Here is a 27,720-nt window from a genome sequence, read left to right as displayed (position 1 = left end):
GAATTTCCAGAGCAGGCAGGACCAGGCCACCACCTCTCATTGCTGAGGCTCCATTCCTGGGCCCTGGTATCCTTTGTGACCTGTGCCTCTCCATCCCCATCATAAAAGCTCTGGCAGTAGCTTCTGCCCAGGGCATATCAGATGTCCCTTGATCTGTTCCCCGATATTTGGTCTACCTGGGGTCTCTCCCCAGCTTCTGGCTATTGTTGAGTCTGCTTTGTTTCTACCACTGCCCAGTGGCCTCTAGTCACCCCTACCTGGTCCTCTGAAAATGCAGAGCCCCAGCAGTGTCTCTGACCATCCTCTCTACCTTCCTTTAAGCTTCTCCCTCATCGGCCTCATGGCTGCCTCTTCTTTGGCCCTGCCTGTGGGGCTGCTCCTGAAGGGACTGTTCCTACAGACGGCGGGCCTGGCCCAGCCTCCCTGCCTGTTCACAGGCCTTCCTTTTCCCCACAGGCCTCCACCGCCAGCCCATTGTTGTTCGCCACCAAGCCAGGAGTGCCGCACCACCCAACGGCCCCCCTCGGGCTCCAGGCCCCCACTAAGGCCCTCTTGGTGGCAGAAGCACTTCAACTCCCAGAGTCCTGCAAGTCCAACCCGTGGACCTGGAGCCCTGGAATTGGCTGAGGGTGCAGCAGAGAGCTATGCTGCTTTCAACCCAGCGTCTACCCCAGCGCTCAGAGCTGCGCGTGCCTGATGTCAGGGGCACTGGGCCTGACACTCCCCTGGTGCCTCTAGTACTGCACTTTGCCCCCAGGGTCTTCTTTTCCTAAAAGGTCACCAATGGTCAGCTCAGGGCTGGGAAAAATCAATTCCAGCCTTAGCCTATACAGGGGCCCCTAGGCCCTCTGTCACTAGGCCAGAGGGACAAAAGGAGAAAGCGACTATTCCTTCTGTTTTTCCCCTTCCATTTTGCAGCTCTGTGGTCAGCTGTGGTCTGGAAGTATCCAGACTTAGGGAGCTCCAGGACCCTTCCAGTCACAGATCATATTTTACCAGGAGCAAGGCCCACCTAAGCCTGGGCCCCACCCAGCTGTGCCCCGGTGATAAGGGTAGAGGAGAGATGCCATGCCACGCTTACTGCCCTTGGCCCTTTCCACTCTAGGCTGACTCTGTTCTTGTCGAGGTGGGCAGAAGGGTAGAGGTTTTCCCAGCCCCAACCCCAGGATAGCTAGAGAAAGGGTGTGATATCAGCATCCTCACTTCCTTTCCACAGCAAGGGTGTTTTTTTTTTTGTTGGGGGGGGGGGGTTTGTTTTGTTTTTTTGGCAGGGGACAGGGGACATGGTGGTCTTAGCTATTTTCTCAGTCTCCTGCCAGTTTCTTCTCAGCCCCTGGAGGGGAATACAGGGAGCCACTTCTTTTTGTACATGTACCACCTCCCTTTTCCCGTGTACATAAATCCCAGACCTTTCTCAACAAAGGCTTGAAGCACCAGGCCTGACTCTGTCTCCTTTTTCTGAGTGTGGGGGACTAGGGTGGCCATTTGGCCTGACCTGAACCGTGGAGACAGAAAGGAGGCTGCATGGAGATGCCCCCTGCTTGGGGGAGGTGAGGGCAAAAGCTTGGGGAAGGGGAACCGGGCTGCGTGGGCTCCAACCACACAAAGGGAGGCTGGCCTGTCATGAGACACTAGTGCTCTCTGCTGGCCACACGTGCACCTGCCCAGTACCCAGCCTACCCAGCAATATATGGAAAAGATAAAAGAGCCACTGGCCATGTTATAAATATTATTTAAAAAACAAAAACAAAACAAAACAAAACACACATACACTGGGTCCCGGGGCTGAAGGAAGGAGTGGTAGAGCCCGAGGGCCCGGGCAGGCAGGAGCAGGTACTGGTGCTAGAGGGTAAGGACCCCACCTGTCACCAACCTGTCATTCTTCCCTAGAGGCCCCTTCTCACATTTCTCTACTGGCACCACCCACCCCACACGGCATACCAATCTCTGGTCTGGGGCTGAGGGCAAGGACTGCACTAGTTGCCCGGGAAGTGGAGGACCCTTAAACACCACAAGCAACCTCGGGAGGTGCCAACAATGGTGTGTTGGGGGTGGGGTTACTTGAGGAAGAGTGGACACAGACCAGACTAAGAAAGGAGTCTAGTGCAGATGGTGAGGGTGACCTAGGATCCACAGCCTCACACAGACCCGAGGCCGAGCAGCTCGTCGGGTCACTGGTGGTCATCCAGCTGCTGCAGGAGTGTCCGCCGCCGTCTTTCCAGCTCACCCTCGCTCAGCTCACTTTCCGACGTGTCCCAGCCCGTCTGGTGGAGCAAAGGCACAGCTCACCCACAGCCTCCCCCGAGGGCCACGGAGGTCTGGAGAGAGTGCTGACTGGGTTGGGGTCAGGTGCCTGCCTCTCACCTTCTCCTTCTTGATTCCAAAACCTGGGGAGCGGTTGGGGAGTTCTGCCCGCCGGAGCTCCCTGTCCTTGTCCTGTTCTGGTTCTTTCTCATCACTCTCCTTGCCAGCTTTCTCCTCAGGGTCTGTCTCGCTCTCAGGACTGTTCTGTAAGAGCCCAGAGCCCGCCTGCTCAGTTCCTGTGAAGGACAGCCCGGGAGGCGGCTGAAGAGCTCTCTCAACATGGCAGGGCCCTGGGTTGAAGTCCCTTCTCTACGCACCGACTTGTGTCTTCTCTTCTTAGTTTTCTTTTTTGGTTTCTTGGCTTTCCGAAGGCCATGATCTGGAGATAGAAAATGCCCAGTAAGTCTCACAGGAGAAGGGAGGGCTCATCCCTTTCTCTGCCATAGACCTCATTCTTTAGACAGGGAGCTATCTGAGGAAGTCTCTCAGTCCAGTTTTCCTTCCTTCTCCCAGTTCCTGCCTGGGCAGGGATGGGACATTCTTCCTACTCGGTCCACTCCACCTCCAACCTCAGGGCACTGGCTGGGCTCCCCAGAGGCCTTCTCTCATCTGAGTCAACTCTCCAGCTCTCAACTGCTTACCTGATCCAAGGAGAAGGCGAGAAGATGGGGAACCCCGTCCTCCAAGGGCAGCACCCCCACTTTCAACCGAATCAAGTGAGGAAGAGGGCTCAGAGCCTGACTCCGAGGGGTTCCGCCTTCTCCGTTTGGGGGGTCGGAGAGACGGCGGGGGCAACTCCTCCTCTTCCGACTCAGAACCCTGGGCAGATCAGCAGATACATGTCAGGGCACAGGTTCTCTGGCCTCCAGAAGCCCTCAAGTCTAGGAACTGGGGACACAGAGGCGGATCCAGGGCCAAAGGAATTTTCAAATCTCACTCGAGGGGGAGGTGATGTAGGGAAAAAACAAGAAACGTGGTTCCTATTTCCCTAAGACAGTCCAGCCTCCCTCCACATCCCTTCGGCCCCCCAACTCACTGATGGCGAATGGGAACGCTTTCGATGGTGCTTCTTGCCCTTTCTGCCATGTTTTCGGCCTTTGGTGTGGAGGTGCTGGCATTCAGTCTGGTAGAGGCAGAAGGAGCGGTGAAGGCGGCACCAGGGTTAGCCCCAGGAAGGACCCTGCACCCTAAAATCTGATTTTGCCTCCTCCTCTCAGGCTAGGGCCTCAGGCTTCTCCAGGACACTGTCAGACCTCCCCTGGTTGTTCAGGGAAAGGAAAGCCCCAGGGGAAGGAGGAGGCCACTGGAGTCTCTGTTGAGCTGGACCGGGTGTTCATAATAAGCCTTGGACAGGGGCAGGGGGCCAGAAGCTCTGCCTCACCTCCAGTACCTGCAGGAACTCCCGGAAGAGCCGGATCCGCTCCGACTCCAGGGTGATCTGCTCAAAGGCTGAGTCGCACACAAAGCGCTCACGGACCTTGAACGGGAGAGCACTGCTGATCAGACCAGCCCCGGCACGGCACGGACACCGCCATGAGCACAGGGGAGGGCTGGGGCAGAGGAAGGAAGGGAGCCGAAGCTGGCCGCGAGCTGTGCCATGACTGGGGTGGGCCCCCAGTGGTGGAGAAGCACCGCTGCCCTCAGGACTGAGGGGGTGGTGTTTGGTGCCAGGCTACGGCCCTGACCTCTTCCCAGGCAGTGCCCAGCTCCAGAGCAGGCACGGCCTGCCTCAGCATGCTTCGGAAGGCAGCTTCCCTGCGCCGCATCCTTCGCGCCTCCTCCTTCTCCCGCTCTCTCTCCCGTGCCTCTGCTTTCTCCAGCAGCTGAGGGCAGAAAGGACGTAGAACTGGGTCACCCAGGAGGGTGGGTGCCCAGGCCCCACTCAAGCACACCATAGGTCGAGGGAAGCTGGGGTCTGAGCTCCTGTAGCCATCCCCTGAACAGGGGGTACGGTCACACGGGGGCAGTGAATGAGAAGGAATGGAACGAGACAAAGGGATGAGTTTGAGAATGGAGCCCTGGCTACAGCCCCGCCCTGCCCGGCCCCTCACACTATTGAAGGTCAGCTTGATGTTGCCTGCGTCCAGCGCAGCAGCCCTCTTGTCAAAGCTTATGACGTGGGCGAAGTCCTCAAAGGCTGTGTTCACCTCCACGCAGAAGCCCCGGTCCTGTGGGCACAGTGGCACATGAAGCAGGGGCCAGCACGGGCCTGAAGCCTGAAGCTGGCCTCCAGGGCTGGCAGAGGGTCAGACTACAGAATGCTCTAGAAGTCCCCCAGCCTCCAGAAGAGACCCGCAGGACTCAGATGCACTTCTGAAACCAAGCTGTCCAAGTCCTCACCATCTGATGATTAAGCCTCCCATGCCTACCCTTGGTTTGGATGTCCCAGGGAGCTGGACAGGGGCGGGGGGAGGGGGGGGCGTTGGGTCACACGGGGAGGGGGAACAGGGTGTGTGTGTGCCATGTCTGCTGACTGATGCCTGGGTTTCTCACAATTAATTCTTTGTTCCTTGGGCCTAAGGCCAGGCCCCAGGGGGGCCCTCCGGCCGCTCAGTAACTTCCTTGCACTCTCAGTCAACACCTGCTGGCCCCATCCTCTGGCTCAGTTCTGGAGTGCTTACTATGTGCCAGGTACCATTCACTTCGCATACGTTATCACTTTTAATCCTCAGTATTGAAATTTAAGCATAGGTCCTGGCCTCCTAATTTTATGTGGAAGGAGAAACCAAGGTTTAGAGAAACTAGAGCGCTTGTCCATGGTCTCACAGCTAGTATGTGGCTGACAGAGAACTCCACCCCAAGTCCTTCTGACACCAAAGCCCACAGATTAAAGCACCACACCCACACAGACCCCTCAGTCCACGGGGGAAAGAGAGGCCATCGGGTGTGCATCTCCAGAACACTACTAAAAATACCTTCCCTTCTTGAAGCACCCTGGGCCAGGCTCAGGGCATCACATCTCTGCCTCCCAACACCTCAATAAAGCAGAAGCTTAGGAAAGTTATCTCACTTGGCCCATGTCAACCTGGTGAAAAGCAGAGCCACTGGAGTTGGAGTCGGCTGGGGCACCAGCCCAGTTCCCTCCCCTTCCTTCCACACCGCACTCACTTGCTCTGGCTTTCGTGTCCATGCACAGCACGCTTTTCTTTTCTCTAAGTTCTTATTTGAATTCCAGTTAGTTCACATGCAGTGTTGTATTCGTTTTCAGGTGTACAGTATAGAGAGCATGCTCTTGTTTATTCCGAGGGCACTTCCTCAACCCATGCTCCAGCCCTTCTTAAACACACCAGTCTCTCTCTCAGGGAAATGAAAGCTCCGATCTCACCTCTCCACTGGCTCCTTCCATCAAGCTCATACCTTGCTTAACCGGGAACATCCTGTCCACCCTGTTCTCCCCTTCCTCAAGCTAACGACCTCTGCTTCTTTCCCTTTGACTCAAAATCTTTAAACGCAGCACGAAAGGAAATGAATACACATTTATTGGGCCTACTATAAGCAAGACACTTACAAATACTACCACTTCTCACAACTGTGCACAGAAATTATCTCTATTTTGCTGATGAAGAAACTGAGGCTCAGACATTCTATAACTTGCAGAGATCTCAACCAGTAAACAGGCAGGAGTCACCTGACCCTAAGGTCTGTGCCGTACCTACTACTCTACCCTCTTCACAGACACTACTTTCCTAAATGTGCTCATGTCCTCCTCATAGCCAATTCCAAGGGCCCCTTCTCAGTCCTCATTTGACTGATCAGTCCTTGCACCTCTGCTGCTCACTTCAACACTGTCTTCCTGTCTCTGACCTCTTTTAGTGCCTCTCTTGCATGTGGTGTTCCCCTGAGAAGAGCATTTAGTCTTTTCAATCTACACCATCTCTAGCAATCTCAACCCCTACCTCCCTCCTGATTTCAGACCCGTAATTGACTGGATATTTTATAGAAACTTCAAATTAAGCAGATCCCAAGAGGGTTCATTTCCTATGAGCTACCCCCCCTCCCCACCCCTACTCCCATGGATGTCCCAGGCCCAGATCTTCTGGCTTCCAGCTGTTCCAAGTCCAAGGCTCTTTGCATTATCCTATTGGGTGAGAGGTGCCCTCCCAGTCTGCAGGGCTGGTGGATGGCCATAGAGACTCCTGGGCTCCTCAGCCTTCCATAGGCAGGAGCTCAAAAAGGGGCAACAGAAAGGGGAACTATCTAAAGCAGCTTCTTTCTCAGGAGATGTGGCCAGACAGGACTCAGCGAGGACCGGATTCCTACAGGCCTGTCAGCAAAGACCAGCCACTCCGTGGCTAAAATGTAAGCATCCAATAAAATTTAGCTCTCCCGAGATTAAATATTTATACTTTACATGATAATCCTATTTAAAATACGGTATTTGCTTTATTCCTCCCTGCCCCAGGTTACTTTTGAGACTAATTCCCCAAATGGAATTTCTATTTTCTCCAGCCTCTCTCTGTCCATCCGACTTCTGAGTGACTTTAACCTACTGATTTTAAACTTCCTTTTTTTTCAACAGCAGAAACATGTTTTTCAACAAAAATCTTACGTAGAACCTCAATATATAAAAGAGAAGCTGCTGTACTTAGAAAGAGTAGAAGGAGCATAAAGTCCCTCCCCTGACTCAGCTCCCCTTCCCTGTCCCAAGGTGCCCCCAAGGAAACTCAGGGGGTCTCAGAAACACAGCTGGAGCACTACAGCTCTCCCTCATCTGTTTTCCCTGTGGAGCTCTAGCTTGTCTCCCACCTAGATTACCTCCGGACTGGTCTCCCTGCCACCTCCTGCACCTCTAACCCCGCCTCCAGAGTCCCATGCTGCTCTAACCTTTCTACCAAAGGGCTCCAACAGCAGGGGAGAGAAGGCTGGGGTGAGTCAGAAGAGGATGGCTCGAGCTCAAGATGTGTTTAAACCACTTGCCACTAGGACTTTCAGTGTCCCAAAGCTTCAAATACTGTCTTATCACCATCAATCCCTAAGGACACAAGCACTGAGTCTGAGAGGTACTACTCTACACTCACCCAGTGGCTCTTCCGGGACATCATCTGACCCTGGCTCCCTGTAACTTATAAGATAAAAATCCAACTTTCTTATTTTAGCATTCAAGGCATTTTATACATAGGGCTCTACTTCCAAACTGGGGTGTGTGGTTCCAGAGAAACAGAGGAAGCCACAAGACCATATGGTATGTCTTACCTAATGGTAAGTAACTTTAAAACATTAAGTTTATATTAAAGAGAGAAATAATGTGGCATTAAGATGCAACACCTGAATCTGTAAAGCAAAACACCAGATTTCAAAGAAATGTGTGTGCAGTGGGACATTCCTAGCTTTGGTCTCAGACCCTTTTCACCCCAGGTACCAAGTTATTCCCCTCGGTAATTAGGTGTATGTTGGTGGAAAACTCCCCCATTTTTTAGATGAGGAAACTGAGGCTGAGGAAGGTTAAAGAGCCTGCTGCAGGTCACACAACTAACAAGTGTCAGTTAAGCTAGACTTGTGCCCCAAGTAGTCTGCCTCCACGGTGCTGCTCCTAACTGCCGGGCATACTGCCTCCCCAGTGCATTTGCATGTTCTTGACTTCCACAAAGAAATATACTTTCCTTAGATTTTCTCCTTCTGAAACAAAAGGCTCTCTTATAGTGTCTCTATCACTTCTCTACCTTTGATGGACACAGACATTGAGAACCCTCTCTCCAGTGTCAGACAAGCAATGTGCATGCACAGCAGTAAATGGCAGCTGAACTCGCTGCCACGCCAGGGAGGTGATAAGGAGTGACGACGATAAGGATGACATGCATGGCGTCTCAGCCTGGGTCCACTGAATGCCTTGCAAAACCAGCCAGTGCTGCCAGATAATCCACATTTTGGTTTTTTGAGAGAGAGCGCGTGAGCTGGGGGCCGAGGGGCAGAGGGAGAGAGAATCTTAAGCAGGCTCCACACTCAGTGCACAGCCGATGCAGGGCTCAATCCCACAACCCTAGGATCGTGACCTCGGCCGAAATCAAGAGTCGGGTGCTTAACTGAGACCCCCAGGTGCCCCAATAATCCATATTTTTAAAAGAACTGAAGACTCAGATTTTTATGTGCAACCTCCCAGTTTTAAAATATTAGCAACAAATTTGAAAGTTTTCTAAAATACTGTACAGGCCAGAAGGAACACATCTGTGAGCTACCAGTTTATGATCAGCTGTGCCACGGCCTAACGTGCCGGGGCCTCTCCACTCCCTTGCCTCTGCTCCTGTAATATCCTATGCCCAGGACCTCCATCCTTCTCCACCTACTTGTTCTTAAAGGTATAGTTCAAATGTCAATTCTTTGGGTTCCTGTCTCTGTAATAGCGCTTGCCCCTCTGTGTAATAGGTGTCATGTCTATCTTCTATGAGATAGGAAGGCCATGAGCTCCTTCTAGATAGAAATTGTACCTTACTTATTTCTGCGTCCCCAACGCACAGTAAGGGATCATAGTAGTTATCTGCTGAACTGAGCTGCAATGCTCCTACAAAACAGGACTTATCAGGAAGTCCTGTCCAGAGAGTGTGCCCTACACCCAGCTTGCATCCACCCACAACCCCAGGCCTCCCTCACCTTAAGAATGTCCTTAATGATCTTCTTCTCATCATGGAATCGTGCCTTCAACTCCTCCACATAGAACTTGAACAAGTCCAGAGGGGTGGAGCCTGCGGGGGAGGGAGGGAGGGGGGCCTGGCGGGCGGCAGCTTCCCAAGGCCTGGGGGTGGGGTCGAGGACAGGACGAGGGAGTGGGGGTGCAGACAGGCTGGCAGGGCAGGAAGCCAGGCTAGAGAAGGGGGAGCCTGGCTGCCTTACCCGGCTGGCCCAGCATGTTGGCAAAGCGGACATCAGTGCTGACCGCTGGGTACAGCTCCATCCAGGTGGACATGGAGTGCAGCTGCCCTGTCTCATGCAGCTCATCCAGGAAGGTCTGAGCAGAGAGAGGCCAGTTACAGGGAGAGTGAGACAGGGAGAGAGGCAGAGCCAAAGACACGAGGAAGAGAGGAGATGGTAGGGAGAGGTAGGAACAATCCAGATTGAGGAAATGCAGGCAAAGGAGGCAGAGATGAGGAGATACAGATGGAGAGGCAGACAGCAATGCAAATGCAGAGAATGTAAATACAGACAGCAATGAACTAAAACTTGAGCAGAAGCTGGGCTAGAAGGCAGAGAAACAGAAACTTGTCTGGAGCATGTTCTTCCTGTAGTTTTTGCTTTCAGCTTCCCAAAGTGATACATCTCAGTAACCCGCCACCACCACCACCACCTCCAAGCTGGGGGACAAGCTAGCTATGCCTATCTGGCTCCCTACCAAAAGGAAATGAACTTGGCTGAGCTGCCAAGCTATGCCTTTAGGGTGCTCTCTGCTGGCAGTTTCTGGGTGGTGCATACATCTAGTCTCCCTAGAGGAGCAAGGCCGAGTTGAGGGGACACAGCAGGAGCAGAACTGCAGGCACAGAGAGGCCTCATGGAGCTGGGACAGGACGAGACACAGATGAAACAGTGGGCCTAGCTGAGAGGAGGCAGGGCATGGGCAAAGAGGTTATGGTCCAGAGCAGAGCAGAGCAGAGTTCCAATCTAGTGGGCAACAAAGATACCTGGAAGGCCTCCCGGTTCTTGCGTTGCTGACGCCGCTCCCGAAGGCGGGCCCGCTCCCGCTCCTCCTCCTCCTCCCTCTCCAAAGCTCGGATGTGCTCCTCAAAGCAGATCAGTGCATCTTCCTTGTCCATGTCTAAGTGCGGGGGGGGGGGGGAGGCTCAGCCTGTACCGCACTAGTGGGACACCCTCACAGACCCCAGCACCCCCAGTGTTCAAGGATGCTGCCTTGGTAGATGCCAGGGTCACCCAGGGTGGTGGGCAAGAGGGCCAGAGGGCTATGTGGGAGAGCTGCTGGAATGGTGGTTCTGGGGGAGGGTTCATTCATGTAGAAGAAAAAAATTAGCATGTATTCAGCTCTGTGAATTCAGTTACTGGAAGTAATCATATGAAACCAGTAATCTCAGGATCTGAGGTTTTCTAGAACTGGGAATCAGTCAGACTCTGATGCAAGTTCAGAAGATAAATTTCTGATATTACCAGTGATTACAGGCCAACAACAGCTCACTGTAACACACGTGACCAGTTAAGGCCCACAGTGCCCTGACAATTTAAGACCATATTCACATGAGTTATAAAAATCATCTCCTGGTCTTCTGACATTTATCCTAGAGCTCTTCCTCCAAGGACATACAATGTCTAGGTCAACAGTGGACACCAGAGGGGAGGAGGGAGTGACCCAGCATTCTCCATCTCCAGTCTGGAGAGTGGGGTCCCAGGTCTGTGAGGAAAGGGGAAGGGACAGGCAGGAACGGAGACCCGGGCTTACTCTGCAGCTGGTGGTCCTGAGCAAAGCTGGGGTTATCCATGAGGTACTGCTGGGCCTGGGACCATGTGGTTTGGAAGTTGACACTACTCATCCCATCCAGGATGCTCTTCAGGGCCTGGATGTTGCGGCGCCGGAGCTGCTTGGCCTGTTCCTGGGGAGCCACAGTGTCAGGGTCAGGGTAAGGTAGGATAGGTCGGAGCTACTCAAGTGGGCCTGGACAGAGGAGCATTCAGGGAAGGCAGATAGCTAGGGAACCTAGGAGGGCCAGACTCCAGACTTTCATGCTCCCAGAAAGGGGAAGGGGCACAGGTTACAGACCAACCCCTCATAGATGCTTTCTTGCCCTCCCGTACCCAGGCTATAGGCCCAGACCAGAAACAGGGAGATGTGCAAGTGCCATACCAGCTTCTGAGTAAGGAGCTGGGACCCTGGGACAGTGGAGAAATGAATGGCCAGGTTCCATAAGGATGCAAAGACATGAACAATCTAAAGTGAGACAGGCTAATGGATCCAGCCAGTGACTGTTACCTTCTCCTTCTTGGCCAGGAAGAAGAGGACATCATCATAAACCTCTTTTCGATCCCTCTCAGGGACCACAGCCCATACCTCCAGCTCCCCAAAGGTCTGTTCTGCCCGCCTGTGGAGTATATGGCCCATGGGTAGGTAAGCAGGGAACAGAGACCCTGGGCCCGCATGTTCTCAGGGTTCCCAGGCCCCACCCCAGCCAGGCCCCCTGACCGGTAGCGGGTGGTAGAGGTCATGCGTTCGTGCTGCTCCAGGAAATGCTGCAAGGTCTGCTTGGCCTCCTTGGCCCTTAGCCGGGCCTCTTCCTTCTCCTCCTTCTCCCGCTGCGCCTTGTAGGCATTGAATGCCTGCTTTTTCTCACTCAGTTTGGGCAAGGCACTGGGGTGGAAGAGGGTGGGAGCGGGATGGGGATAGGGGAGTCAGCCTGAACCACCCTGCACAGCCACCAAGCAGGGTCATGGCAGACAGATCTGAGTGAGGGGTCCATGCATGGGCACAGCAGGCTGCAAGGAGGCAAAATGGGTCTCTGGGATGAGGGGAGGGGTGGGAGGCAGTCAGGGGAAGACGGGGCTCCAAGACACCGCTAACACTGGGCCCTTTTGCTCAAGGTGCAGTCAGGCCTCCACCCTTTCCAGCCCCCTCACCCCAATTAATTCAGTTCCAATCAATTCAATTCAACAAGCATTTATTGAATATCTCATATCAGATACCTTTCCCCTCCTCCTCCAGGAGGCCCTCCAGCTTCTTTTCCCTACACCCTTGCCCTTCTATCGCTCTCCTGACTCAGGCCCCCTTGGGGCCTGAGTATTGAGCTGGGCTTCTCAGGGAGGCCCTAGCCCAGCTGCTCTCACAAACATGGTCTGGAGGGCCTGGCTCCCTCCGCCCAGGCCTACCTGTAACGGGGGTCGGTGACCACCATCTTCATGGCCTGTTCCCACGAGGCGTTGGAGGGGACAGCCTAGAATGGAGCAGGCAGGGGTCACGGGGCCTGCCCACCTCCAGCCCCCTCCAGGCCTACCCTGGGAGCCCCACCCCCGCACCTTGTCCCTCAGCAGCTCCTTGAAGGCCTGCTTTGCTTTCTCCCGGTTGCTCCAACTGAGGCCAGACCTCTCTGGTTCTGGCTTTGATTCCTCTTCCTCCTGCTGCGGTGGCTGATGCTGTCCAGCAGCACTGGGGGGCAAAGGGGACTCAGCCACAGCCATCTCCCAGTCCCCACAGTTTCAGTGCCCTATGCGATCAGCAGCATACCACCCTCTCCTGGCTCCCCAGAGCAGCCCTTTTCTGCCCTTCAGAGGCCAAGCCCAGATCTTCACACCCTTCCCAAGAGGCCTGGCAGAATTCAAGGGTTGAACTAGGTTGGGAGCTCGAGGCCAGTATCTGGAATGTCTCAGGGGGCAGCCCTCACCTGCTGGGGCCCTCCTCCGGCTGCTGCAGAAACCCTTGCTCCACAGGCTGGGCAGCCTCTGACATATCGCAATCTTCACTGCCACCTGGCTCAGGCTCTAGAAGGCCCAGAGGCATAGGGGTGGGGCCGGGCGGCACAGGTGGGGGCTCAGGCTGGGGCTGAGGTGGTTGCGGCTGCTGCTTCCTACAGATGAGCCAGAAGGGCAGTGTCCACAAGTAGAGCAGAGACAGGGAGTCGGACCAGCTGGTCTCTATCCTGCGAAGGACTGGGGCCAGAGCAGACCACTCCACAAGGAGACTGACAGCTGGCTCTTCCACGGAGCAGGGACCGTGGAGAGAGGGTTCACTCCCACCCCTCGGGTGGCCCCCAAATTTGGACGGATAGGTGCGCAAGTCACTCACCCTGCAGCCTCTTGTTTGACTAGAGCTGCAATGGGAAAAGATAACGTGGTCACAGGGTGGCAAGTGCCACCCCCCAGAACCACAGCCCAGGCCCACCCCCTCCTCACCCTCCAGGTCATCCAGGTCCTTGGGCCGGGTCCAGCGAGACTCCTTACTCTGGTTGTTATAGTAGTAAGGTTTGCCCGTGTCTGACTTGTACTCTTTCCAGGGACACTGAGACAGCAGCAACTGCAAGAGGATGGGCAGAGGACATCAGTGGACTGGGCATGCCCTCTAGCCACAATTGGGGGAGCTAAGGGGATCCAGTGAATAGAGGACGTAGGAGTTTTTAGTTACCACCTGGCCTCGCGCAACATGGGGGAAGGTAGATTTCCTGAGATCCTAGGGAGGTTGGGGGGTGGTTAGGGATCTTGGGATCAGAGGAACCATGTGTATGGTTAAAGACTCAGGGGAAGCCAAGAACTTGGAGGGGTCAGGGCAGCTGAAAGGAAGGGCCAGAAAGCCCCGCTCAGGACCTCTGCCTTGGACTTGAGCACGCTGGGCTTCTCCCACACGGACTGCTTGTCGTCAGCATTGTAGTAGTAGATGCGCCCATCAGGGGCCACATGCTCACTCCACAGGGCCCTCTGGGGAGGGGGGGGGGGCACAGAATGGTGGTCAAGGCTCCTTTCCCAAAGCTTCTCCTCCTCACCCCAAAGATTTAACCATCAGCCCCCCAACTTTCAGCCTTTCAACCCAGAGACCCCTGAGCCGGAAGAACTCACCGGAGGGCCTGTCCCAGCCACAGCAGCTAGAAAAGAAGCCAAAGGAAACATTAAGTCCTTGCTCCAATCCCCATCTTATCCCACCTATTCCTCCCTTACTCCAACCCCAGTAAATATCCCCTGGTCCCATCAACATCCCAGGCCCCCTGGCATCCCAACAGGCATGATCCAGGGTGGGCTCTAGTCCATGTTCCCCTCTCCCCTGTACCCCCCAACCTCCGAGCCTGGGGTGAGCAGACCCCCAGAAGACTCACAGCTGGCTGTGTCCGCACCCGGAGCCGTCTGCCGAAGAAAGAGGAGGGGGAAGGGTTGGGGCCAAGCCCGGTGGCCCCCAGGACCCAGGCCATGGGGGATGAAGAAGCAGGCCAGGCCAGGATCCATGTGTCCTGCTCCCAGGGACCTCTGCTCCCTAATAGGCATCCCCCACCCTCTGGGGCCGTGGCTCTAGGACCCTAAGGGGAACTGCATAGCAGCTCTGTTGTCTTCCTCAGGTGACAGTATTTTGTTGAGTCAACCTCTGAGACCCCTCTTCCATAGTGGATGCCAAATGCCACATCCTACCCAGACTCTACTATATTGAGCAATGGCACAAGAAGGTACGGTGAGATCCCCACGTGCCGTTTCTTCCTTCAGAGACAAAGAAGATGTGAAGAGGGGACTGTATTCGAGTGTCCACAGTGCTAGCTCTGCGACAGTAGTGTCAGCCATGAATGTGTTCCTTAAGGAAGCTGGGCACGGCGAGAAGTAACAAGAGAGAATGTACATGCCGCTGGGGATGAGCGAGAAACTAGAAGAGCAGAGTACATGGCTGGAGAGGAGGACTTGAGTGTGGGGAGTGCTGCCAGGACCAGGGTGGATCCGATGAGAAGAGGGAAAGAATGGAGGCCATATCCCTGTACTTCAAATCAGACCCACAGGGCTGCAGTGCAGAGCCTGCTTCCTGCTGGTCCCCAGTGCTTACCGCTGCGGTGACAGGCACCGCTGGCATCAGCATTCCTGGCATCATGGGAGGTACCATTCCTGGTATCTAGGGATACAAAGAAGACAAAAACCAGCTACCAAGGTGAGGGCAGGCACAGGCTAGGCAGGCTCCTGAGAGATCCCATGTGGGGCCATGACCTTCACATGGGCACTCCCTCAGACAATCCCCGGCTTCTGGGCTCTCGGCCTAGCCGAAGAGTGTTCTCCAGTCATTCAGCAGACAAATCCTCATGGGCCTAGCCAAAGCTCCCTCTCTTCTCCCCTTACTTTCTGAAGTCCAGATGCCCACTCTAACCCCTACCCCCAGCTAGGCTCACAGGTTTTCTGAGGCACTGGTGAGGAGAGAGGATTGATTACCTGTGTGAGTGGTGGTGGCGCCCCCATTGGTGGAAGCATTGGGGGCATGATGCCAGGTGGCATTGGGGGGATGGCTGGCGGTCTCTGACTCATGGGAGGTAGTCCCATCGGAGGAAAGGGTGGGGGGATTCCTGGAGGGGGCATCTGAAAATGAGGAAAGGAATGGATACTGAGCAGAGAAGGCACTGCCTTGACCTATCAGGGAATATCGACTTGACCCTCCACCCCAGCTCTGAGGCAATTTCAAGGCTTTAGTTTGAGAAGCACAAAGCATGAAACTGCCTGCTCCTCACCACTGAGAAAGACTGATAACTGGGGGGGAGGGGGAGAGGGTCTTCTGGGTCTAACAAGCAAGCATACAACTTCTTCAGAGGTAGGGAAGGGAGAGGGAAAAGGGAAGTGTAACTGCCGCCAGACCGTGGCTGGAAGGCTCCACCTCCTCGCCAATTCTCCCCAAAGAGGCCTCTCAGAGTAAGGGCCACAAGGCAGGACTCCAGGTACCCAAATCCCCCGGTCCCCTGCCTCCCATCCCTTTTTCTCCAACTCTGTGTCCACCAGCCGCTATTTCAGTCTGCCTTCTGTGGCGTATTGAAAGAACAGAGATAAGGAGTAGTGAAAGAGAAAGGCAGCCCTGCCACGCCCTCACACTAACAGGGTCTTTTCCCTTCCACTTCTCCTACCCCAGCCCCACTGCATCCCAAGGACAAAAAGACAAAGGGGGAGCTGTCAGCTTTATGGACTGGATGCTTAACAGCAGCTCATCCCACCCCAATGCCCAAGCAACACCACCCCTTTACCAAGGGCAGCAGAGGGGGCATTACACAAAACCGTGCTGGCGAGGCAGCAGCGCTAGGGACTGGGGAGCTGGGGGTTGCAGGCTGGAAAAGCCAAGCCCAGGGAAAGACATGAAACTTACGAAGGGTGGTGGCATCATGGGGGGCCCCGGTGGGAAGGGGGCAGGCGCTGCTGGGGGCCGGGGACCAGAATCGGGAACCGACTGTTGAGGGAGAGAAAAGTCATAGGACCCAGGATGGGCAAAGAGATGGGCTTTTGCAGAAGGGAAGCAGAGCGGTGAGGATGAAAAAGGAGCACAAAGTTCAGAGAAAGGGTCTCCTGGCCCAGTTTCCTGCCCATGCCCAGCTCTGAGCCCTGGCTATGTCTACTCTCTTCCACCAGCCAAGAGCCAGCGGGCCATGCCCCTTCAATAGTCATCTTTAGGGGCGCCTGGGTGGCTCAGTCAGTTAAGCATCCGACTTCAGCTCAGGTCATGATCTCACAGCTCGTGAGTTCAAGCCCCGCATCAGACTCTGTGCTGACAGCTCAGAGCCTGGAGCCTGCTTCAGATTCTGTGTCTCCCTCTCTCTCTGCCCCTCCCCTGCTCATGCTCTGTCTCTCAAAAATAAATAAACGTTAAAAAAAAAAACTTTTAAAAAAAGTCATCTTTATTTTGCCAAAGCCACAGAAAAGATGGAGGCAGCTGTACCGCAGGCACAGACTAGCTCTTCCCAAGGCTTTTCATCCATTCTCCCGTCTGTGGGCAAAGGCTGAGCCTCCCTCAAACCTTCAGCAGAGGCCTCTCATTCCCAAAGTATCCCGGGAGGAAGTGACCTCTTTTCCCATTTCCCTACCTGAATTCACCCAGTTAGATTCAAACCCAAAGCCCTGTGAACAGTCACTATGCCTTCATAAGCACTAGCCTCCTCTCTTCACTGCCAGCCTCCCACAACTGGCCTCATCTTTAGTCACTCGCTCACTCTGAGACCTCCCACTCCCAATCACCCCCTCCTCTTTAGCTCTACTCCCCCTCCCCTATAGATCCCAAACCCATCTCCTGTGGCTGATACTCCGAACAGCCTAGGTCTCCCTGTCCTACACCTACCGGCTGCCACATCCCATCCTTCAGTGGTTGGCTTAAATATCACTTGCTCTAAAAAGACTTCCTGACTATTTAAAGCAGATCCCTTCCAATTTATTCTGATTCCCTTCTAAGTTTCTTGGTGCGTATAACAGTTTTGTAATTATTATTATTATCCCCTTACTAAAGTATAATAACATTCCATGAGAACAGGGATCATGTCTGACTTGTTGAAAGCTGGACTCCTGGTACCTGATAGTGTCTGGCACATAATGGGTACTCAATAAATATTGAATGAATGTAAGAAAGAACAAATGAAGGAACAAACACCCCTAATTCTGAAAATTCATTCTATAAATATAGCCCCACATGGCCAAAATTACGTATGTGTTTCCATTCCATATTATTCGTAAAAACAGACTGGAATCAGCCCAAATATCCATCACTAGGTACCTATGAAATTATACGCAAACATACAGTGGAATACTATATAGTCATAAAAAATGAAGATGCTCATTGTCTTGATAGGAGCAATCTCTAAATACGTTAATAAGTGGGGAAAAAAAAGCAAAGTACAGCAAAGTTGGATCATTGGTATGAAAACTGGAGAGAAAAGATGACATACAAGAAATCAGTAGAAGGGGGACAGAAGTGGGAAGGGAAATTTCTCACTGTATGTATACCCTTTGGAACCATGTGATTATACCCCCTATTCAAATATATATATATATATATTTTTTTTTTTTTTTTCAAGTGAACTGAGGCTTGGAGATGCAGCCAACAGCCCTGCCCTTCCTCCTTTTTGCTTGAAGGTTAGAAGGTGTCAGGGAGGAAGGAGTTCTATGGAAAGGTAGTAGCTGGCTGAAGAGGAGACACCTCACTGCTGCCCAATTTCCCTACTTACCCAATGACCCCTATGCCAAGAAGGCTCAGCATTTAAAGATGTTTTTTAATCTCTACCTCTAGCAATATCTGTCCTTCCTTTTTCCGCTCATCTTGTCCTAAGGAGAGAAGGGCATAAGCCAAACTATTCCAACTTGAATCACCTCTTTCAGTGTTCACCTACTCTGGCCCTGTATTCAGACCTGCTCCTGCTCGCGACTGTCCTTAGCATGAAAAATCAGAAACTAATCAATATGGGAGGAAATCCATTTCTCTGTGCCACACTGGCCCTGGGAGGTCTGACCTCCCAGATGCCGCATAACCATCTTTGGGCCCTCCTAGGCTCGAGCTGCCCATCTGAGATTGGCACCACCAACCATACAGTTGTCTAAGATAGAAACCAGTGAGTCATTCTCCACACCTCCCTCTTCCTTGTCACTATGTCATGGAGTCCTGCTAATTGTGCCTCATACACATTTCTTGAATCCATCCACTTCTCTCCATTTCCTCCTCCACCCTACCACCCCTTTTTTTCATCCAACCTCCTGTAGTAGTCTCCTCACATCCGCTCCAATCAGCAGCCATAACAAGCTCATCAAAATGCACCTCAGACCGCGTTACTCCCTGCTTAAAATTCTTTGACGGCTCTCACTGTTCTCAGGGTGGAGACCAAAACCCCTACCCAAGGCCTGGAAGGCTGTGGGAGGTTTGCTGTGCCAGCCTCATCCACGCTGAGCTCCTGGGTTTGTGCTCCATCTGGCCACCCTCACCTCCTCTCAGTTCTCCCATGTCAGGCATGCATCTTTGCCAGGCACAACTTCCTGCCAACCCCATACACCTAGCCTACAGGTCTCACATCTGTCAATCACCGCCTCCTCAGGAAAGGCTCCCTCCCAACCCAGTGGACCAGGCTAGTCAGAGCCCTCTTTTACATGTTCGTGTACCACGTACCCTCCCCCTTTAGCAATTACCCACTGGAATTTTAGTTTTTTTGCACAATGCTGATTGTAGGATTATTTTAGGTGGCACTAATAAAATCCAAATGCTGACACTTAAATTATGATACTTCATCGATTTTAAGATGTTATCTGTGGGGTGCCTGGGTGCCTCAGTCAGTTAAGGGTCCGACTCTTGATTTTGGCTCAGGTCATGATCTCATGGCAGGAGATCAAGCCCCATGTTGGATTCGGCACTGGGTGTGGAGCCCGCTTAAGGTTAAGACTCTCTCTCCTTCCCTCTCCCTCTCTCTTTGCCCCTCCCACACGCAGGCACACACGTAGTCTCTCAAAAAAAATTAATAAAAAAGATGTATTTTGACAAGAAATGTTAAAACGTGAGTCTCAGAATCAATGAAATTATCTGCTGCCTCCATTAGACCTTAAACTTTAAGCGGCAGGGACTTTGCCTGTTTTTGCTCACTCTGATATCCTATCCCCAGTGTATTTTCCTCACTGTCCCTGACTGGCACACAAGTAGGTGTTTATGTTTGTTGACTTAATGACTGAATGGTCTTGGCAGGTCCCACAAAACACAGCCACTGGTAAGGCATGGTAGTTACTCAGGAACACAGAATGGCAGATCTGGAGGGTATTCTGGCAACCACCCAAGGTAGTCTCCTTTCTCAGATGAGAAAACTAAGGGGGAATTATCAGTCCCATACCCCGCCTGTCAGGGACAGAGCCAGGACTGGATCCAACCTGCCCTCCAGTCCTATCTTCCGGGCACAGCCCTTGCCACAGGAAACAGGTCTGTTTTTTTCACTCTAGCATATTCCCCACTCCCCCTGTGGTTAAATCAGCAAGGATCCAACGTTTCCTTGAGGACCAGTGATGACTCCCTATTGCTCACCCCACAGAATCCTACCTAACATTCAAAGCCTTTCAACAACGCTCTTCCACTCCTCTTGGTTCAGCCTGACTCCATGGCTGCCCTCCTCTTTGCACAGCAATTGTTAGGTTACGCCATGTGTTCCTCTTATTCCACGGTCTCTGTTCAAGATGATCCAATCTTCACCCCCTTCAGATTACCTTTATGATTATCCTCCACACATATACACACTCCTACCTACTTGCGTCCCCTCAGGATAAATGCTGCACTACTTGGCACCAATGACCTGCTACTCTGTGGACGTTTGCTGGGTGTTTCCCACGGGACTGCCCATCTCCCTACTCAGGAGATTTCTCTATATTCAGGGATTATGTTTTCTCCTTTTAAGCCTCCTCTTGAGTGTCTAGTCAGGGCCCTGCATACAAAGTACTGTGATCAAATGCAGGCTCATCCTTCACCTTATTAGATTTTTGCATACTGGAATATCCTAAACAGGCAAATGTGTGCATGTGTGTGCATATGCTCAGGTACATTTGTATAAATTCCCTGGGTCAAGGCAGCCTGTGATGAGAGGGACAGAGGTTGGCAGAGGCTGTCTGTATGGCTGGGGAAAGGGAACTGGAATCAAATACTAGCATGGGAAAATCTAAATAATAGAAAAATGAACTGTATATGACCATCTTTAACTTGGTATATGTGCTGCCGAAGCGAGCACTGACCATCTTTAACTTGGAATGGAGACCCCTGGCCGGGATCCAGATGCTGGACTGTTTTGGACAGTTCCCGCAGAGGGCAGAGCAATGGAATGAACATAAATTACCATGGAAATTCCAAAGCCCTCCCTTTCTTCAGCTTCCCCTGTGCGATGTGTACACTTTCTTTCCTGAAACACCCCTGCCCCTATCTCACTCAGTGCCTGTACAACTTTGGGTCTTATTACACTTTGGGGTGAGACTCTGAAGTAACTCATGTGAGAGACGGATATAGGAAATGGGGCTAAAAGAGATCGAGATCCTGTGTCTTCCTGGAACAAAAACAGATTTGTGGGCTGGAGAGATATGATGAAGAGACAATTGATCATCTGATCATCATATGTTCACCTGGGCCAGTGGAATCACCACCCCCCCCCCCCCCACCTCAAGGTGCAATCAATTCTCAGACTTCACATCTAAGGGGCATCTCAGAACTAAAGATTCAGAAGAAAGAATAAAAAGAGAAAAGAGCAAGAATGGAGAGACAGAAGGAAGAGCATGGAAAGAGGGATTAATATCATCTAACAACTAATATTTATTGAGTGCTTATTACGAGCCAGATACCATGCCAAATACTCATTTAATCCTTGCAACCATCTAAGAGGTTATTATTATCCCCATTTTATAAATAAAGAAACTGAGGTTCAGAGAGATTAAGTAACTTGACCGAGGTTCTAAGAGATTAAGTGGCAGAGGCAGGTTTGGAATCCAAGCAGTCTGACCCCAAAGCCTGTGCTTTCAACTACTCCACCGAGCTGCCTCCCAGCAAGGATGGTGGTGCCACAGCTATTTCTTACAAACGGATTCTCCTGTTTTCTTTTCACCCCAGTTCACACACAATCCTGAAGGTTGGCCTGGTCTGACTCACTCACTCCCTAACGGGATTTGTGTTGGAAAACGAAAGCCGGAAGGCACACCTCTCAGAAAGAGTAGCTATCATCAAAAAGAAAAATGCCATGGAGGCTGAGACCAGCCGACTACCCCGCAGTCTACCTGCCTCAGCTGCCCCAAACAGCACGGGCCCCTCCCTGTTTTCAAGACCATCCTAGTCCCCACTCCTCTATACCAGCCTTAGCATTTCCTACTCCCCAAAGAGACTGGCTGTCTCACTAGAAAACACCTTCCACTGCTTCACTCTGATCTGCCATCCCCTCAGGATGAAGACCTCATTCTGGTCTTCATTTTCTTGGGTTAGGTCTCAACCTCCTCTGTGACTTCCAGAGTTCTTCCGTCTCTCCAATAGGATTCCAGAGGCGCTGCCTAGCCTGCTCCAGCCCTGCACGCTTTGTGCCTACCATCCCCCCACATCCCAGGGGATTTTCTGCAGCCCCAGCTGAAGGCCTCGCCTCCATCTTCAGCCTTCTTTCCCTTGCTTCCCCACATCCTAGAACCCGTTCTCCTGAACTCTTTCCTCAAGAACCACCCCAATTTGAAGCTGGAAAAGATCTGGGGTAGCATTCTCATGCATTTTCCTTGTTGCTTTTTTAAAAACCGATGGGAAATCTGAGGCCCAGAGAAAGGTAGTGACTTGCCCAAGGTCACACAGAGTTGTTACACAGTTTGTTGATGGCAGAGTCAGGGTTGGGACCAAGGGTCCTCTGCTTTCTCGTTTCTTGGACTATCCAGCACTGGATGGGGGCGGAAGCCTCTCTTTCCTCAGGAGACAATGCCCCCTCCTCACCTCAGGAGACAATGAGGGGGAAACGAAAGAGAGGGGGGTCTCCAAGCGGTCTTACGGGGTATCCTGACCTCCAGAGGAAACAAGCACTGGGTCTGGGGAGGGGCGTGTTGCACGCCAAATATCCCAGGAGGGGAAAGTGTGGCCCCAGCTTTCCCCTTATTCCTCGGTTCCCACATTCCCACCCCCTCTCCGACCTTTCTCCAGAAACCCACCCTTCACTTCTTCCCTTCCCCCTCCTCACCCAGTACCGCAACTCACGTTTCACTCAACCCCCCTCTCCCCTCACCCCGCCATCCTCCATCATGGCCTCCCCGCCCCTTCTCCCCCAAATCCCTACTCCCCTCCCCCTCCCGGGCTCCCTTTCCTAACCCCTCATGCCCCTCGCCCTCCCCCGGGGTCCCGGGTACCCCCGGCGGCCTCCCCGCCCCCCCGGCCCTGGCCCGAGCCGCCGGGGGCGCTGTGGGACCGCCCCGGGCCCCTCCACCCCCGCGCGGGGACGTTACCATGCCAGAGCCTCCGAGCAGCTGGGCCGGCTCGGCCCACCCGCCAGTAAAAGCCGCTCTGATTGGTCGGGCCGCAGCCGGGAAGGCGGGGCCAATGGGGGGTCGCACCCCTTGGTGGCCGGGGCTCCGGTCGCGCCCGCGGACCAGCCGGCCCTGCACCGGCCCGGAGCGCCCGGCCCGGCCCCGCCCCCGGCGCGGAGAGCCTGGCCCCGCCCCCGCGCCGCCAGGTCCGGGGGCCGCCCACGGGGGGCGGGGCGCGGGGCGCGCCTGCTCCGGGCTCTGACTGGCGGCTCCAGCTGCCCAAGTTCGGCTGCTCCGGAGGCCAGAGCGCGCGTCCCGGGCCAGCTCCGCGCGCGCCGGCAACTCTCCTGCCTTCTTGCCCTTCCCGCCCGGCCGCCTCCAGACCTGGGCGCGTCGCTTCCCGGCGTTAGCCGTTCGGCTGGCGCGTCCGTCCCGCACGGGCGCTCGGAGCGGCTGGATCCCGTGCGCTCGCTCCCAGGACCGGGGGGCTGGACCGACGTATTCATTCTGACTGTAGGGGTATCTTTGCACCTCACAAAAAAGTTTTTTTTATTCGTTGAGTACTTGTGTTTAGCACTTTTAAATTCATTCGTTGGGTATTTGTTGAGCATCTGTCATGTGCCAGGAACTGTTCTGGGCACTGGGCAAATGGCAGTTTAAAAAAAAAAAAGCACAGATCCGCTGAAATTCCTGCCCTCGTACGTGCTTCTCACGTGAGCCTGAACTTTTAAAGATTTGGTTCCCACCGAGCGATGAAAGGAGAGGGGGGCAATCATTTATAGGCGTTACAGATGTGAGCTAAATACTGTGTTGCCCACGCGGATAAGGGAGTTACAACCCAAAGCTATTTAGTGAATATGCAGAAAGTCTCAGGGCTACTAACTGACAGAGCTCCTGCCCGAAAGGGAGATGCACCTTCTCTCCAAAGCCTAGATAGAGATGCTTCCATTTTCCTTTATTTGTCAACACTTTGCTGAGCCTGTGCTCTGTACTTGGTGCTGTGCTAGGTGCTGGTGATTCAAAACTCTGAGCCGGGTCCCTGCTTGCAAGGGGCTTAGAGTCTACCGGGGAGAGGTAGAATACACTACCAACAGGAAGCAGAATTCCTAAATTAAAGGAGACAAATAGGAGGAAAGGAAGAAGGATTCATGGCGGGGGGGGGGGGGGGGGGGCATTGTAGAGAGGATCTTCATTGGGGGCCTAGTCCTGTGGTTTTCAAACTTTATTACTAAGACCTCTGTGCATAGCAGAAGTGGTCAGAGTTTCCATGAACTTATCAATCACATTTTTTTAATTTTTTTTTCTTTTTTTAAAATTAGGTATTTCTTAGAATACGTAGGCATCTATTTTAAAGGATCAAATAATTGTATGAGATTTGTTCATAAAAACCGCAGAGCCCTGCGTCCATCATCTCTCCCTGCCCGGAGGCAGCCATTTTTAGCTCTTTTAAGCTGTTTCTTTTGGCATTACCTTCATTACCCTGGCCCTCCTTCAGCTGCATCCCTCCCAGGGTGAGGAGTCCAAGGGGACTTGCCTAGCCAAAGCCCACTTACCCCCTTATAGGCCATATTCTGAATATCTGGAACCCTGGATTTCCCTGCCCAGCTTACTTCCTTGCTGATGATGTAGGCATCCCTAGTCCTGAAGGGTAGCCAAGGGTCAGTTACTTGAGCAAGAAGCAAGAGAGGCATGAGCACAAGCTGAGGTCTCCACGGGATCCCGTGCGAGGCTCTCAATGTAGGACAGAGGCAAGGGCAGAGGAAAAGAGTGAGGCAAGAGCTAGGGGCTGGGGGCTGCTGTTTTTTAGACTAGAACTGAGAATTCCAAAAATTCTAATTTAGAACATGTCTTTCCAGGTCCTTATGAAAGTACATTGGTAAAGTTAGGCATTTAAAAAAAATTGTTTTAATGTTTATTTACTTTTTGGGAGAGAGAGAGCGTGAGCACGAGCTGGGGGGTGGGGGTGGCGCAGAGAGAGGGAGACACAGAATCTGAAGCAGGCTCTAGGCTCTGAGCTGTCAGCACAGAGCCTGATGCAGGGCTCGAACCCAGAAACCGTGAGATCATGACCTGAGCCAAAGTTGAACGTTTAACTGACTGAGCCACCCAGGTGCCCCCTAGAAGGTATTTTATTTAACAGTTTGTTAGCTTAATATGTAACATTAAAATATTTGAGTAATTTTCCCATTTGTACTCTTGTCCCAGCTCCCGCAAATAATAGAGGCAGATTGGAGGATTTAACTTTTTTCCCTTCAGATCTCCTCCCCTGCCCACTGATACCTCATTCTCCTCTCCCATCTGTCAAAGTTAATTCAATAATTTTTGTTAGTTCAGTTTTCACCATACTGACTTCATATGCTACTTAGAGTTGAGTCATGTAAAACACTTTGATTACTCTTCCTCTCTTGAACAACTTTTGATTTTTCCTGGGATTAATAATTATCTTGTTTTTTTTTTTCATTTGTTTATGTTTTCTTTTCTTTCTTTTTTTTTTTTGAGAGAGAGAGAGAGAACATGTGAGCAGGGGAGAGGGGGAGAGAGAGAGAGAGAGAGGGAGAATCCCCAGCAGACTCCACACTCAGGGTGGAGACCAATGTGGGGCTTGATCCCACAACTATGAGATCATGACCTGAGCTGAAATCAAGAGTCAGTTGCTCAACTGCCTGGGCCACCCAGGCACCACTCATTTATTTATGTTTTCTATGTATTTATCACAAACTCTGCCCCCAAATCCTCACCTAGTTGCCTAAATCTCTTCTCAGACTATGTAAACACAGCAGAAATTCTATCAGCTTCATCTTCTTGAAGATATCTCTGCAGAGTCTTCTGACCTACTCCAATCTGAGTGTTTATCATCAACCCTTGCTACACAGTGGGCAACCTGGCATCTCCTCTGTCATCTTCTTGGCCTTGTCTTTAAACTTTAAATATATTTTATCTGTTCTTAAAACAGTTTAAAAATATATACACTCAAATGTCCTACGTATTAAATTTTGGAGTTCATCAAAACAGCCTTGTTGAACTTGAATGATTTTATAGCACTGAGATATCATGAAATTGAATCTATAGATGTACTCTAGTAAGATTTGCTTTTATCTGTTTTAGACAGTGAGGTTCTACAAAAGGCTTTGCTTGGAAAAGGAGGTTGATTTAAAAAAAATTTTTTTTTTGAAGTTTATTTATTTTGAGAGAGCAAGTGGGGTAGGGTCAAAGAGAGAGGGGTGAGAGAGAATCTCAAGCAGGCTCCACACTGTCAGCACAGAGCCCAATGCAGGGCTCCAACTCATGAGCTGCCAGATCATGACCTGAGCTGAAACCAAGAGTCAGACGCTTAACAGACTGAGCCACCCAGGTGCCCCAGTTGGCTGCTTTTTAAAATAAAAAAAGTTTGCAAACATCTTTCCTGGACTAGTGACCACCTAAGTGTGGCTCTTAAACTATGGTGAAGGTGTTGCTGCTGGCTACAGAGCTGCACGGGAGAGGAACTTGGAAGAGGGGGCATCCTAGTGGGAATGAAAGTAGGGAAGACTCGTCATCTGAGAGAAGAGGAAGATTTATTTCCTCACACCCTCCAGTTCCCTCCTAACTAACTTCTAGCCCTTTTTACTACTGTCTGCCTACAGTCCTTCCACAGTCTTGGGCATTAGAAAACATGACATTTTAAAAAATCAGCTTTATGAGGTATAATTTACATATAACAAAACTCACCAATTTGAAGTGTACAATACAGTAAATTTTCACACACGTACACAGTCACGTAACCACCACCATAATCCCAACATAAAACATTTCCTTCACTCAGAAACTTTCTTTGTGCCCCTTTGCAGTCAATCTCTTCCCCCTTGTCTGGCTCCTGGCCTCTCCTGATCTGGTATTTGTCACTATAGTTTTGTCTTTCTAGAATTTCGTATAAATGCAATCACAGTTTGTAGTAGTTTGTGTCTGCCTCTTTTCACTTAATACAGTGCTTCTGTGATCATCCATGTGGTTCCCTCTATCAGTAATTCATTCCTTTTCAATGTGAACTAGTATATTTCGCTGCATAGGCAGACTACAATTTGTCCTTTCACAAGTTGGTAGCCATTTAGGTTGTTTGCAGGTTTATGCTTTAACAAATAGAGCTGCTTATGAATATTTGTGTATAGGTCTTTGTGGACATATGGTTTTACTTCTCTTGGGAAAATACTTAGGAGTGGGATTGGTGGATTGTATGGTAATGTGTATTTAACTTTTTAAATAACTGCCAAACTGTTTTCCAAAGAGGCTGTACCATTTTTCATTTTTCACCAGCAATATACAAGGGTTTCATTTTCTCAACATCCTCCTCAACACCTGGTATCGTCATACTTTTTATTATCTGGCTCATCCTTCTCAGATTTTACATCTGGTTCCAGTTTTAACTTGCATTTCCCTAACAACTGATGATATTGAGAATCTTCTCATATTTGTAACACCATTGTACATCTTAGCTAGTGACATGTCTACTTAAATCTTCTACCTGTTTTAAAAACTGGCGTGTTCTTCTTCTTGTAATTATTGAGTTGTAGTGATTTTTTTATATATCCTGGGTACAAGTCTTTTATCAAATATATGTTTTGCAAATAATTTTTTTTCTAGTCAGTGGCTTCCATTTTATTTTCTCTTATGTCCATGTGTGTGGTGTATATTGGATATTTTTCTTGTAACATTTTTGTCTGGTTTTGGTAGCAATATAATGCTAACCTCAAAAAATGATTTGAAGGGCTCCTGGGTGGCTCAGTGGGTTAAATATTCAACTCTAGATTTCAGCTCAGGTCATGATCTCACGGTTCGTGGGTTCGAGCCCTGCCTCGGTCTCTGCACTGACAGCAAGGAGCCTGCTTGGGATTTTCTCTCTTTCCCTTTCTCTCTGCCCCTTCCCAATGAGTGTGCATGCTCTCACTCTCCCTCTTGATAAATAAATAAACTAAAAAAAAAATGATTTGAGAAGTGTTCCCTACTGTTCAGTTTTCTGGAAGCAGTTTTATAAAATTGTATTTTTTTCCCCTTGGCAAAAATTAAGCCATCCGGGGCTGGATTTTTCTGCAAGGGAAAGGTCTTTAATTACAA

At 51.6% G+C, this 27,720-nt stretch overlaps 2 protein-coding genes across 14 annotated transcripts in view; one reads left to right on the top strand and one right to left on the bottom strand.

Annotated features, from left to right (window-relative positions):
- Nucleotides 1-1,436, top strand: part of FMNL3 (formin like 3) — a 54,025-nt gene extending 52,589 nt beyond the window's left edge. For all 7 annotated transcript variants that reach the window (XM_023257017.2, XM_011283913.4, XM_011283911.4 and 4 more), the window contains one exon: nucleotides 457-1,436. In XM_023257017.2, coding sequence (XP_023112785.1) covers nucleotides 457-545 — 89 coding nt within the window. In that variant the 3' untranslated portion in view covers nucleotides 546-1,436. The remainder of the gene's footprint in view (nucleotides 1-456) is intronic.
- Nucleotides 1,437-1,715: 279 nt separating this feature from the next.
- On the bottom strand, nucleotides 1,716-22,774 carry PRPF40B (pre-mRNA processing factor 40 homolog B). Of its 7 annotated transcripts, none has more exons than XM_023257019.2 (26): nucleotides 22,612-22,774; nucleotides 16,028-16,108; nucleotides 15,112-15,255; nucleotides 14,735-14,800; nucleotides 14,028-14,055; nucleotides 13,774-13,799; nucleotides 13,525-13,635; nucleotides 13,117-13,237; nucleotides 13,010-13,034; nucleotides 12,609-12,791; nucleotides 12,244-12,373; nucleotides 12,097-12,161; nucleotides 11,417-11,581; nucleotides 11,207-11,315; nucleotides 10,679-10,829; nucleotides 9,912-10,045; nucleotides 9,130-9,244; nucleotides 8,890-8,981; nucleotides 4,356-4,472; nucleotides 3,990-4,127; nucleotides 3,695-3,781; nucleotides 3,341-3,427; nucleotides 2,946-3,123; nucleotides 2,622-2,683; nucleotides 2,365-2,508; nucleotides 1,716-2,264 (listed from the first exon to the last, which is right to left on the bottom strand). In XM_023257019.2, exons 1-26 carry the CDS (start codon nucleotides 22,612-22,614, stop codon nucleotides 2,172-2,174), a joined length of 2,655 nt encoding a protein of 884 aa, XP_023112787.1. In that variant the 5' UTR covers nucleotides 22,615-22,774; the 3' UTR covers nucleotides 1,716-2,171. The 7 variants fall into 7 exon arrangements, with proteins under 7 accessions (XP_023112787.1, XP_023112788.1, XP_023112786.1 ...); XM_023257020.2 differs by having other exon boundaries at nucleotides 3,686-3,781; nucleotides 13,165-13,237; XM_023257018.2 differs by having other exon boundaries at nucleotides 3,686-3,781; nucleotides 22,612-22,773.
- Nucleotides 22,775-27,720: the final 4,946 nt, after the last annotated feature.

The sequence above is a fragment of the Felis catus genome, chromosome B4 (genome assembly GCF_018350175.1).
Source record: "Felis catus isolate Fca126 chromosome B4, F.catus_Fca126_mat1.0, whole genome shotgun sequence".
In the NCBI taxonomy this organism is placed as follows: domain Eukaryota; kingdom Metazoa; phylum Chordata; class Mammalia; order Carnivora; family Felidae; genus Felis; species Felis catus.
The sequence above is the reverse complement of the archived record's forward strand: the minus strand, read 5'-3'. Positions and strand labels throughout refer to the sequence as shown.

Bases quoted from the DNA above. Each gene is read 5' to 3' on its own strand.
- PRPF40B (XM_023257018.2), bottom strand. The intron at 13,035-13,116 runs GTGAGGAGGGGG...TTCCCATTGCAG, and splicing joins GGACCTGGATGACCTGGAGG to CTCTAGTCAAACAAGAGGCT. The intron at 9,245-9,911 runs GTATCTTTGTTG...CTCTCTGCTCAG, and splicing joins AGAACCGGGAGGCCTTCCAG to ACCTTCCTGGATGAGCTGCA.